Source organism: Elgaria multicarinata, chromosome 2 (assembly GCF_023053635.1).
Source record: "Elgaria multicarinata webbii isolate HBS135686 ecotype San Diego chromosome 2, rElgMul1.1.pri, whole genome shotgun sequence".
Lineage (NCBI taxonomy): Eukaryota > Metazoa > Chordata > Lepidosauria > Squamata > Anguidae > Elgaria > Elgaria multicarinata.
In genome coordinates this window covers 694,972-707,588 of record NC_086172.1, presented here as the reverse complement: position 1 = coordinate 707,588, position 12,617 = coordinate 694,972, and the positions used below count along the sequence as shown (strand labels likewise).

Here is a 12,617-nt window from a genome sequence, read left to right as displayed (position 1 = left end):
CTTAGGGGAAGCAGGGTGATCATGGAAAGTGCGCTGACCCCTCCAGGGACTGGAGCATCCTGGATCACGACAGGCGATTGCAGCAGTTGCAAGGCCATGAGTTTCTGCCCTTCTTGGGCGTGGTAAGTGCAGACCTCCCAGACAGTGCATGCTGGGAGTTATAGGCTATTTCTTCTTTACGGAGTCCTAGGGCTGTGCACTAAAACGGCAGTTCCATCATTAAATGGCGTATTGAGCTACTAAGGCAGTTACAAATTTTGCATTCTGGTTGACCAAGATGATGGGTCTGCAGGAGTCAACAGAAAGGGGATCTTTCCCAGGTTTGGAGATTACAATAATTCTGGATTGTTTCCAGGAGTGCGGTACTGTTTATCCTGATAAAATGCTATTGTAGAGAGATATCAGGTGAGGCAAATTCTTTTATAGAATTCAGCAGGGAGACCATCGATACTTGGAGCTTTACCTAGTCTAAGATTAGTGATAACCTCTGTAAAGATTGGACTGTTTAGAATTGATTTATGATCTTCTGACCCCAACATGTGGATATTAAACTATTTATTAATATCCACGTGTTGGGGTTAGCAAGAACTGTAGATGAAACTAAAAAAGAGGTAAAAAGTCTGCTCAAATATTTAGTGTCTGAAATTATTTTGCCTTCCTGGTCATGGAAACTTGTTACTCTTTAATGTTTTTTCATGACTGCTCTGGCAAATAAGCGTGAGCTTCTTTTGCTAAATTCATTGTAGTGACGGTTAACATTCATAATTTCCTTTGTAATTTGCTCAGGCTCAACACCCTGAAGTTCTGTTCTTTTGCCTGTTAAGAAGCATCCGATTTTTTTCATTGCCAGTAGATTTATGTTGTGTTTCTAACTTTGAGATCTCATTCAGGAGGGTCAATTTTTTTAGAACGCAACAACAGCAATACACAGGAGGAGGGAGTGCAATTATTTTGTGTGGTGGGAAAAAATACTTTCCCTACTCCAAAAAGAAATGAAACATGGAGGGGAAGAGACAAAATGAGTGCAGCACAGGGATGACGTCACGTGACTGCATACAAGGCATGGTGAGTGTGCAATAAATCACTGGTGTGATGGAGCTCTATGTCTGGGTGAATTTCATGGGTGGAATTCATCGTCCAGGGCAAACATAAGGGTGGGCCATCTTGCTCTGTCATACTGCATGGTTTTGTACCAGGTTATACATCCAGCTGGCAGAAATTGCATAATCCAACAGAAAACAGGGCCATGGTTGTAACTTCGAGGTTAGCATACTCCTAAGGGGCGGTACTACCAACTAAGGGGCAAGGAGGGAGTTCCCCTGGCGTGACTCTCGCTTGCCCACCGAAAGCAAGTGTGATCCAGAGGGCTCTGTTTCCCAACTGCTGATTGGCTGGACTTGCATAGTACTAAGTGTTTCTGCCTGCAGAGGGTTCATGTATAACTTTGTAAATATTTTTAACTAACCTTTCTGCCCAGAGAGCATGTGAGACTCTCTGTGAATGCTTGTGATTGCTTTCCTCATATTGTTTTATTCATTGCTATTTTCCCTTCCCGAATTCCCCTAAATAAATTGTTTTGCTTGCTCTATAAACTGTGTTTCCTGACTCCTCCTCCTAAGATCCAAGCTGTCCCAGCCTGATCAACTGAGCCACTTAGGGGGTGATTTAAATCACTTTTTCACAAAAGGACTGCTGTGGTTTAGACTTCCACTCTTCTTTCTTTGATGGAAGCACCCTTTCTTTTTCCTTATTTTTGACCAAGACCTTGTTGAGAGGTTCCCCCAAAAGTTGGACATTTGCAAAAGGTGAAGTGGCCAGCTTAAACTTGGGAGCCAGGGTCCACATCCCAGTTCCGAAGCCAAATGTTTCATCTCATGACTGTGTTCGCTGCCAGTGGCTTTTGCTCCAAGCTGGAGCACATCCAAGGAAGAGTCAGCAAGCAAGGCTGCTGAATAAGAAATTTTCTTCAACCCACCCTTATTTGATTTAAGAATCAAATCTGTGCTGACATGTAAAATTACCCTTGTTGTTTATTCGTTTAGTCACTTCCGACTCTTCATGACTTCATGGACCAGCCCACGCCAGAGCGTTCTATCGGTCGTCGCCACCCCTAACTCCCCCAAGGTCAAGTCCGTCATCTTCAGAATATCATCCATCCATCTTGCCCTTGGTCGGCCCCTCTTCCTTTTGCCTTCTACTTTCCCTAGCATCAGCATCTTCTACAAGGTATCCTGTCTTTTCATTATGTGGCCAAAGTACTTCAGTTTTGCCTTTAATACCATTCCCTCAAGTGAGCAGTCTGGCTTTATTTCCTGGAGTATGTACTGGTTTGATCATCTTGCAGTCCAAGGCACTCTCAGAATTTTCCTCCAACACCACAGTTCAAAAGCATCTATCTTCCTTCACTCAGCCTTCCTTATGGTCCAGCTCTCGCAGCCATAGGTTACTACAGGGAATACCGTTGCTTTAACTATGCGGACCTTTGTTGTCAGTGTGGTGTCTCTGCTCTTAACTATTTTATCAAGATTTGTCATTGCTCTCCTCCCAAGAAGTAAAATTACCCTAGTAACTAGCAAAATTGAAATCAGTTGCCGATGCCCTGAAGGCAGGCGAGGTTACTTAAACCCCCTGCATAGGGCTGCTTCCTACTCCCTGATCACAAGGATCTTTATTTATTTATTTATTTATTTATTTATTACATTTCTATACCGCCCAATAGCCGAAGCTCTCTGGGCGGTTCACAAAAATTAAAACCACAGTAAAACACCCAACAGTTTAAAACACAATTACGAAATACAGTATAAAAAGCGCAACCAGGATAAAACCACACAGCAAAGTTGATATAGGATTAAAATACAGAGTTAAAACAGTAAAATTTAAATTTAAGTTAAAATTAAGTGTTAAAATCTTTAGGCCCACTTTCTCCATCAGGGGCAGGGCAGCTGAGGATGTGAGTGCTGCAATAGGGGAATCGACTACTGGGACTTTCAGCTGATCCATAATCTTAGCTGGCAAAGAATAGAGTTTACCAACCAATTTGTGTGGTTGCTTGATTTTCCCCGGTGAAGCCCACTCTTCCTTCCAGACTTCTGAGAAGGCATCTGGGAAAGGGACAGTCATGGGTTTAAATAGTCCAGATGGAAAGAACATCTTGGCCCCTGTAAAGGTAGTGGGGGATGTAGAATCTTCTGGTTTAGGTACATCCTCCTTAATTTGAAGGAATCTACTTGCTTTAGCTAACGGCTGGGAGAAAAAAAATCAGGTCTTCTCTTTATTTTCCCTTTGTGATTCTTACAGGGGGAGGGGGATTTGTTCCTGGTGGGCCCTTTCCCTTGACTAGGCTGACCATATTTTGGAAACTAAAAAGCACAACATGGCCACCCCCAAGGGGGTGTGCCCATCAATATGTCTGGCCCCCTGGGGGGCATGCCAAACCCCAAAGGGGCGTGCCCACCCAAACATAGCCTTGGTCACATGTCTGATTTTACAGCACACAATTAAGACAAACCAGTTCTACACAACATCTTAATGTTAAATCACTGAAATAAAGAACAAGTGAGACATTCAATGTATCTGAAATTAACTTTACTCACTCCTATCGATATACTCTGTGTGATGCAGTTTCCCCTTTCCTCAAATATCTTTTCTGATCGCAAATCCTTCACTGGATAACCATAGTCTCACCTTTCCTAACATTTAACACTCTTTCCCCATCACCTTTCTCATATCCATACTCACAGATTCAGCATACTACAACCACTGAACAAATGAAGCAGTTGACAAGTACAGAAAAATCTAGTACAACAAACAAGCAAACAAGGATTCAGAAAGAGAAATGGGAATCTGGCCTACAAAATGTATGCCAGTTTGTTAGTCTTTAAGATGCAACAGTTTTCTTTGTCATTTTGGAAAAAATGAGTCACAGACCTATTCCTCTTGTACCAAAACCTTGCATACTGCTCATGGCCTATATGAGAATTATCATTGGGAAAATTAAGTGGAAACCTAGGGACAACTTAGGAAGTTTCCTTATGATGAATCAGACCATTGGTCTGTCTTAGCCCAAGTATTGTTGACAGTGCTTTAGCAGCAGCTCTTCAGGGTTTCAGGCGGGATTCTTTCCTAGCCCAACCTGGAGACACCTGGGACTGAACTTGGGACCTTCTGCATACAAAGCATTCCTGTTTTAGCCGATGCAGGTTAGTTGCCTGGTCAGCCAAGTTCTGCGTTGCAATGAGATCTCTGGGCAGGTTACATTAATCGGACTAGACTTGGTTTTGGGAAACTTCAGTGGAAACTCAACTCTAAACTATATGTGTCATAAAAAATTTAAAAAGTCTCAGAGCATAATTGTGGCTGCACAGGAGCCTCTAAAAATGATCTGCAGACCAAAAGGGAAGCTTATAGGAAGTGGATGGAAGAATTTATTATTTGGAGAACTCATGGGAAACTGGCAAGTCCCCAGAAGACTGGAGAAGAACAAACATAAAGTCTGTATCTTTACGAAAAGGAAACCTAGGAAATTACAGGTCAGCTTCTGTACCCTAGAATCCATTAGTGGAAATTAAAACATAATTAGGGTCAATTGGAGTCAATGGCAAAGTTCCCATTGATTATAATGGAAATAGGCTGCAACCTTAATGTATCAGCACTTGAAGAAAATGGAGAGATTACAAGCAGTCAGCATGGCTTTATTAAGCACAAACCACTCTTGCTAGACTAACCTACTTTCCTCTTTAAAACTGGTTTAGAATACAAACAGCTTGGGGCCAGGTTATTTGAAGGAACGCCTCTCCCATATGTACCTGCCCGGACCTTAAGATCATCCTCTGGGGCCCTTCTCCACGAGCCCCTGCCAAAGAAAGTGAGGCAGAGGTGGCTACCAGGAGGAGGGCTTTGTCTGCTGTGGCACCCCGGCTGTGGAATGAGCTCCCCAGAGAGGTTTGCTTGGCGTCTACAGTGTACTCTTTTCATTGCCAGCTGAAGACCTTTTTATTTTCTCAGTAGTTTAACACTTAATTTAACTTAAATTTAAATTTTGCTGTTTTAATTCAATATTTTAACTTGTATCAATTTTTGCTGTGTGGTTTTAATCCTGGTTGTGATTTTTATATTGTATTTTGTATTTGTGTTTTTAAATTGTTGGTTGTTTTTTATGCTCTTTGTGGTTTTAATTTTTGTAAACCGCCCAGAGAGCTTCGGCTATTGGGCAGTATAAAAATGTAATAAATAAAATAAATAAATAAAAAATACAAGAGGGAGCGCAGTTAGATGTCTGGCGTTGTCCAAGACGTCATCCTGAAAAGGAGGTTTGAGAAAGATGGACTAGGATCAACTACCAAAGACATCTGTGCAACCAGTTTGTTTGGCAAAATGCACGCATGCACACATGCCCAGGGAGTAGTGATAAAAGCCATCTATATCTTCACCGAGAGTAGTATTCTGCAGGGAGAAAGGTTTCTTCCAATGCTGTTCAATATCTACCCATATGACTTGGCTGAAAAAGTACAGCTGGGAAGGACTGCAAACATTTTAGAGGATAGACTTTTTTTAAAAAAGGGGGGAATCTAAAAAGTTACATGTTCATAACAGACCGGCTATGCAAGATTTTAAATGCCCTCCTCCAACCCAAAACCCTTCCGCTGTGTTGGACTCAACCCCCATAATACCCAGCCAGCAACTCAAGTTGTGGAGGGCTGATTTAAGATTCCCTGTTGATTGAGAGACAAAGTTCCCAGAAAAGCATAAGTAGCACAGGCACTTACATTAGCTTTACAGTCCTGGGCACTTTGTTTTGTGCATGCAAAACCCTCTCTTTGCTTTGACTGGTGCTTCACCCCTTTGGCACATGTACTTGAGTCTTGAATCTTATCTGCTTCTGAAAAAAATATGCTTACAATCCCTATACTTACACTGTACTGTGTAGTGGCAGTCTTGTTGTTAGGGTGAGCTGAAATAAGCGGTGTTTGAGATTGCATTTAAAAGGAAGTTGTCTGTGAATTTTGAGATAGGTTTAACTTTGAAAGTGTTTTTATTTTAGTGTGTTGAACATAGTTATACACTTGATGGGGATACTTTTGTGTTCATTAGAGTCTGCCCATATTATCTTTGCCTTGGACCAGATGGTTTTTCATACTTGAAATCTATGTAAAGGGAAGTATTGTTGTTGTAGTCCTGTCCCATTTTCCGAACTCGACTGCATTTCACAACAGTAATGGGTTAGTTGTAGGATTCAGAGATGTTCAGTGATATCTTACTTTCTTGTCTTTTAGATTCTGGTTTACAAGTTAATTAACACTGCATAAATAAATCAGAATGCCAAAAACAAAGTGTAAGTTCACACTGCAGTTAAGGGCCAAATTTCCCTGCTTCAAGAAGGGTCGTGATGAGAACGAGGCTGAATGCACCATATGCAAGCCTGGTACTTTTGTGTCTATTGCACATAAAGGTGCTTTGGATTTGCAGAACCATGTGGATTCAGCGAAGCACAGGGTGGCTGTTCGAGGAGAGAGGTCTTCCGCCAAAGTGGCTGATTTCTTTGTGAAACCAGGAAGCAAATCGGATGAGGTTGCTACAGCGTAGGGTATGGTGGCCTTCCACACTGTGATGACTCACAGCTCCTTTAGATCAATGGATCGCACCTCTAGCTTGTTCAAGACGATATTCCCTGACTCAGATGTAGCCCAGAAGTTCGCAAGTGTCTGCACCAAGACAGAAGCAATTGTGAACTCTGTGCTTGCACCACAGTCTCTGGAAAGTGTCCTGCAAACAATGAAAAACTACAGCATACCATACTGTGGAGTCTCAACAGATGGAAGCAACCATGGTGCAGTGAAAATATTTCCAGTTGTAGTCCAATATTTTGACTGGAAGAATGGTGGTTTGCAGTCCAAGCTCATTGAAGTGAACAACACACCTAATGAGACAGCAGATACAATTGCCATTTATGTGAAGGACACTCTGGAGAAGAATGGCTTGTTGGAGAAGTGCATTACCTTCACAGGTGACAACTGCAATACCATGTTTGGTGGACTATGGCATGCTGAGGAAGGGAGTAATGTCTTTGCAAACTTGAAAAGGCTGTTGCAGAAGACTATGATTGGTGTGGGTTGCCCAGCACACATTTTGAACAATTGTGTACATCAGGGGGCAGACACACTTGATGTGGTTGTGGAGACTATTATTTTTAAAATATACCAATACTTCAGCATGTACACTGTGAGAACTGAGAGTCTAAAGGAGTACTGTGAGTTTGAAAGGTGCTTTCCCACAGCAGGACGTGGTGGTTGTCCTTATTCCCTGGAATCACAAGGCTACTGCAGATGTTTCTGGCCTTGGTCCTTCTTTCTCTCTCAAGACCATCCACCTCCTGTGCTCAAGAAGTTCTTTGAAGATGACTTCAGTGAGATCTACCTCTGGCATATGCACTCACTCATGAGCATGTTCCAAGCACACATCGAAGAGCTTGAACATGAAAATAACTCTGTGGTGTAAGTACTGAAATGCTTAGACTCTGTAATCAACATCCCACAACTTTATAGCCCCATTCAGACAACAAGCTAAACCATGCTGCTTAACCACAAAATGGTTAATGGAATGCATTAAGTGTTTCTTAAAGTCAGGAAATGCCTGGGGGGAAATCGCAAGGAAGGACTTGCTGCACAGTGTGACTCATTCTGTGCCCAGGTGGAATTTCAGTACACCACGTGCAGAAGTAGCTGGGACCCCTGGAAGAGTTCTCGATATTCACATGGATTGTCCTAACTGAGACACCAAAATGGCCTGATGTGGAGCCTACCATTTAATACTTGAGAGAGAGGGGAGTGCTCATAGATGATGTGAAGTGCTTCGATCAGGCCGCAAAACTGAAAAAAACTCGAAAATATGTGCAATGACGAAGACTTCAAAAAGTGGACTAAATATTTTGAGAGCTCCAAAAGCGTGAACTTTGACTCAGAACTGCTGAAGATTTTACACAGTTCTTTTTTGCAGTTCCCTCCCACAATGCCAATGTGGAACGTATTTTCTCAATGATGCAAATACAGTGGACAAAAGAAAGGAGCCAGATGTCTATGGAGACACTGAAAGGGATTTTACAGCTGCAATATAATTACAAGAAAATGTCTTGTAAGATTTTTTACTGTTTCCTGTTGAACACTCCACCCCTTTTAAGAAAAATAAGATCCAGTGAAAAATATTCCAGGGCACATCGGGAGGAAGAAAAGTCTTAAAATTTGTACAGCAACTAAAAATAAATGTTAATTTCTGATACACTGAATGTCTCGCTTGTTCTTTATTTCAGTGATTTTAATATTAACATATGTAGAACAGTTTTGTCTTAATGGTAAGGTATAGAATTAGACATGTGACCAAGGCCACGCCCCCTTGGGGGCTGGACATGTCAAGATGGCCTCACCTTGGGGGCTGGGCATGTTGGGGTGGGCCACGCCTCCTTGAGGGCAGCCATATTGTCCTCCTTTTTGGTTTCCAAAATATGATCAGCCTAGTCTAGGCCTCAGCAGAAAAGCTGAGGGCATTAGACCTCCCTCCAGCCCACTAACTTGTTTCCTCCAGCTCTAGTTACTGCTGGATGGGAGAAGAGGTACTAAGGGAAGAAGGAAAAAGAGAAGGAGAGAAACGAGGACAGGGGGAGGGAAGGGAAACAAAAGTGAAAGATTAGGATGAAGCCGGACCCAACTGCTGCGCTCGCTAGGCAGGGACAGCTCCTTCCCCTAGAGATACCAAGTTTGGTTGTGGACCTTGCCTAAAAGCTCCAGAGGGAGGCAGCGTCCTGAGATGTTGAATGAGCTCCGTAAGACTCTGGAAAAAATTGCGGTAAAATGACACTTCGAAAAAACACCGTTCTGTGGGGGGAGCCCAACGTGGTTATGACTTGGCAGCTGCATCATTTAAACAATGGGGCACAACTGCACAGCCATGATGAGGTAAACAGGGCATATAGACAAGCTCCTAGTCTGTCTTCAAACACTGAAGCTCCATGTGAAATGTTTTTATTTCCTTCTTAGACTAAAACTTAATGGGGGATTTGTTTTTTCATATGAGAATATTAGCAGGATTTATGCAATACATATGTTTTATAATATCAAACCACTCAATAAGTAAAATTTTAAAACATGTTTTATTTATGTTGTAAAAATGAACTCATTGATCCTCCCAGAGTGCAGGACACGGAATAACGGGCTCAAGTTACAGAAAGCCAGATTCTGGCTGGACATCAGGAAAAACTTCCTGTTAGAGCAGTACAACAATGGAATCAGTTACCTTGGGACGTTGTGGGCTCTCCCACACTAGAGGCCTTTAAGAGGCAGCTGGACAACAATCTGTCAGGGATGCTGTAGGGTGGATTCCTGCATTGAGCCTGGGTTGGACTCAGTGGCCTTGTAGGCCCCTTCCAACTCTGCTATTCTGTGATTCTAAGAGCAAGGAACAGACCTCAAATTAAAGTGCATCCAAATACTTCTGGCTCCAGGGGTGTTCTTTTGTGGTGGTGGTGGTGGTGGTGGGAGGGCTCTGGGCAAGAGCAGGAAGCACTCACTGTCTTGTTGCAATGACTCCTGCAGTGATTTAATTCTAACTTTTCCTCCTTCTCTGCTGCTCTGAGAAATGGATTTGTGGGTCGAAGTTTATTTCTTGTGCTAAGTCGCTCTCCTATGCACAATTCTAACTTTCCCTTGGAGAATAAGAATTATGCCATTTGCATCACCCACTTTCCTCCCAGGAGTGTGCTTCTAATTTAGCCTCCCTCCCACCACTCTCCCTAGTATCAGGGAGTATTGGGAAGAAAGATTGGCAGCACAGTCCTAAGCATGTGTACTCAGACGTTCAGTGGAAATAACTCTCTACTAAGAATAATGTTTTGGCAGCCTGAATGACAAATGCATTTGCTGCTGCTCCATGGTGATCATGATACTATTGACACAGGACATATTGGACCATGGTAGAATCTGGGCCTGGCTAAAGCAGGGTGGGCAATTTGTAGCCCTCCATTTCTGGTTGGACTCCAGCTCATGCCATTCCAGAACATTGGCCATGCTGGATGGAGCCCAAACTCCTGTCAGCCTGCTGGGGTTGTGGGATCAGAGAGTCGAAGAATCTCACATTATTTTCAAGATGACAGCATTTTGGGATATAAATAAAACTTATTCATGTTATCTAGATTAGAGAAAGAATTAGGCATATGAAACTGTTTAATAAAACAACAGTGTTTAAGAGAAAAAGAGTGGCCCTGAAATAGGAGTGGCAATAAAAGAATGCCATCAGGGCCCCTTTTAAAGTTTCATTGAACTTAGGAGGTCTTAAAAAATGCCTAACTCTGGGCTGGCTTACAGTCAACGTCTTACAACTAGAAAAGATGGTTACTATTGAGGAAGGGCCTCACTCAACATAGCACCTATTTTAGTACAATCTGTTCAGCTTGAATATGCTGCCTGCATTTCAGCTGATCACAGTGTAGTCTGCACGTCTCTTTTAATGTTTAGTTACTATTCAGTGACCATGAACTATGACTTAATTATTTCCAGAGATAGAATAAACACATAATCCAATTAGTGCTGTAAATCAGACCTAATGGATAGCAATTGTGTTAGGTAATTAAATATTGTCTGTTATTTTAGTCTCACAAGAGAAGTCTACAGTTTGTATCAGTACAAAAGCTAACTAGAAAATAATATGAATGATAGCAGAAACTACAACTTGGTACTAAGCGTTTGCAATGGTTTGTTCTTCTAGATAAAATGAGAATAAATGTCTTCTTAAAAATTTTGAGGCAATAAGTTAAATAAACTCCAATGAGTTTTGTTCCTTGCCATTTAGGAGTGCTTCCTCCCCTTTCTTTACAAATTTTTCATACAAACTTGGCATCTACTTATGTGTGTTCGGATAAGTCCAGTCTTGAGTGTATCTGATGAGGGTGAATGTTGAAATTGATGGTCAATAGTAGTAAGCCAGAAACTGTATTTGTTTGCAAAGTAGTGGCAGGTCCCCTGAGCACCGTTGCATTCGATGAAGGGTGTTGCTCTGAAGTCTTCTAGGCAGCTCCCTGGAGAAACGAGGGACTGGCCACCTCCTTCAGCACCAGCTGCAGTGTGCTAGGAGGAATCAGACACAGAGTGTTCTAATGCAAAGTGAGACAGGTGTGCCATCTGCGCTCGCGCTGAGCGAAAGGTCTGCTTTATTTTGCCCCCTATGCTGACATTTCTCAAACTGTAGACTGGGAGCTTCAGCACTACGACTCCCCTAGCACCCCTTTCCTTGACTGCCCTGCCTGCCCCACAGCCGTGCCACAGCCTTTTCGTGGGGCCAGCAGCAGCAGCTCTCTGCATGCGCAGTGCACAGGCACGTGGTTAGAGAGCAAAGCTGTAGCATGCTAAGATGGAGGGAGTGCCGTTGTTCAGCTTTCCTCAAATGAAGTGAACGATCTGGAGGAAGCATGAGTCGGCCTCCCCATGTCAGACAGAAGTTGCTGATCCAGAGGCTCTAAGTGGAGAAGACTAGTTTGCATTCACACCCACACCCGCACCGTATACACAGTTGGTGGTTTCTTTCAGACCTCCCTCCTGCTGCTTTTGTATTTATTTCCTCTTATAATAGTTTCCCTGTTACCTCATTTCTCTCCATTTCCATCATCATTGTATTCATTACAAAGATATGTCTTTTTCTCATACATTCTAATTTCCTTCAAACCTTTTGGGGGGGCCTTCCCTTCCCCCCAGGGTTGGAGACCCTCTCTTCCCTTCCCTCTCCCAAATATCTCCGTCTCCAGCCACCTTTACTCAGACCCACATTCTGCCCTCCCCACTGCACCCTGCACAGGACCACTCAAGCTCTCCAGTCCTGCAGCAATGGCCTCTCTCACGGAAAGCCTGGCAGCATTGGGCATTGGCGGAGGCCGTCACTGTGACCAGAAAGTAGTGCAGCAGCAGCAGTGAATGCATACTGTTGCATTTGCAATAGATCTAGCTGTTTACACAGAGCCCTGCACTTTTGCTCAGCATGGCAAGGAAACTGCTGCTATCTGGCAAGCATCACAAGCTGAGCCACTTTCTGAACCTTGAAGCTATAGAGTTAAGCAAGGATTGTCCTGGTAGTTGTGCAGCAATCCCTGCCCCATCCCCAGCTCAAAAGTCCGGAAGAGTGGGATGTTTTGGCTGCTATGTTGCCAAGGTAATAAGAATGCTTTAGCCACACAGTGCCGAGCTGGCAAGGCCACAGCCACCGTTCCATGCACCAGGTCAGGAAAGGGAGATCTGGAGGGTAAACGTCCTTGGCTGCTGCCCAGACAATGTGCCTGGAAAACCTGGGCTGAGAAACGGCCACCCTCTGCCTCCCTTTTGGGCAGAAGAGAAAGGCAGGAAAAGCGTTCAGCCGTGGCACCCCAACGAGAAGTGCAGTCATAGGTAGTCATCACATGGCTTGGTTTGGCAACCAAGGCCAGCCAAGAACCGCTGGAAGATTAATCTTTTCACACCGAATTCTAGCAAACCCATCCACCACTCAAGCAACTTGGATAGTGACTTGGTTTTTACAGTAACTGCCACCTATTGGTAACACAGGAGTCACCAAGTGCTTCAGCATTGCTGGAGTGAACCAGGTATGGA

At 43.3% G+C, this 12,617-nt stretch overlaps 1 protein-coding gene across 1 annotated transcript in view; it reads right to left on the bottom strand.

Annotated features, from left to right (window-relative positions):
- Positions 1–10,456: 10,456 nt before the first annotated feature.
- The window catches only part of COL4A2 (collagen type IV alpha 2 chain), a 266,143-nt gene continuing 263,982 nt past the window's right edge, over positions 10,457–12,617 (bottom strand). The window contains exon 47 of the mRNA XM_063115898.1: positions 10,457–11,108. Coding sequence (XP_062971968.1) covers positions 10,854–11,108 — 255 coding nt within the window. The 3' untranslated portion in view covers positions 10,457–10,853. The remainder of the gene's footprint in view (positions 11,109–12,617) is intronic.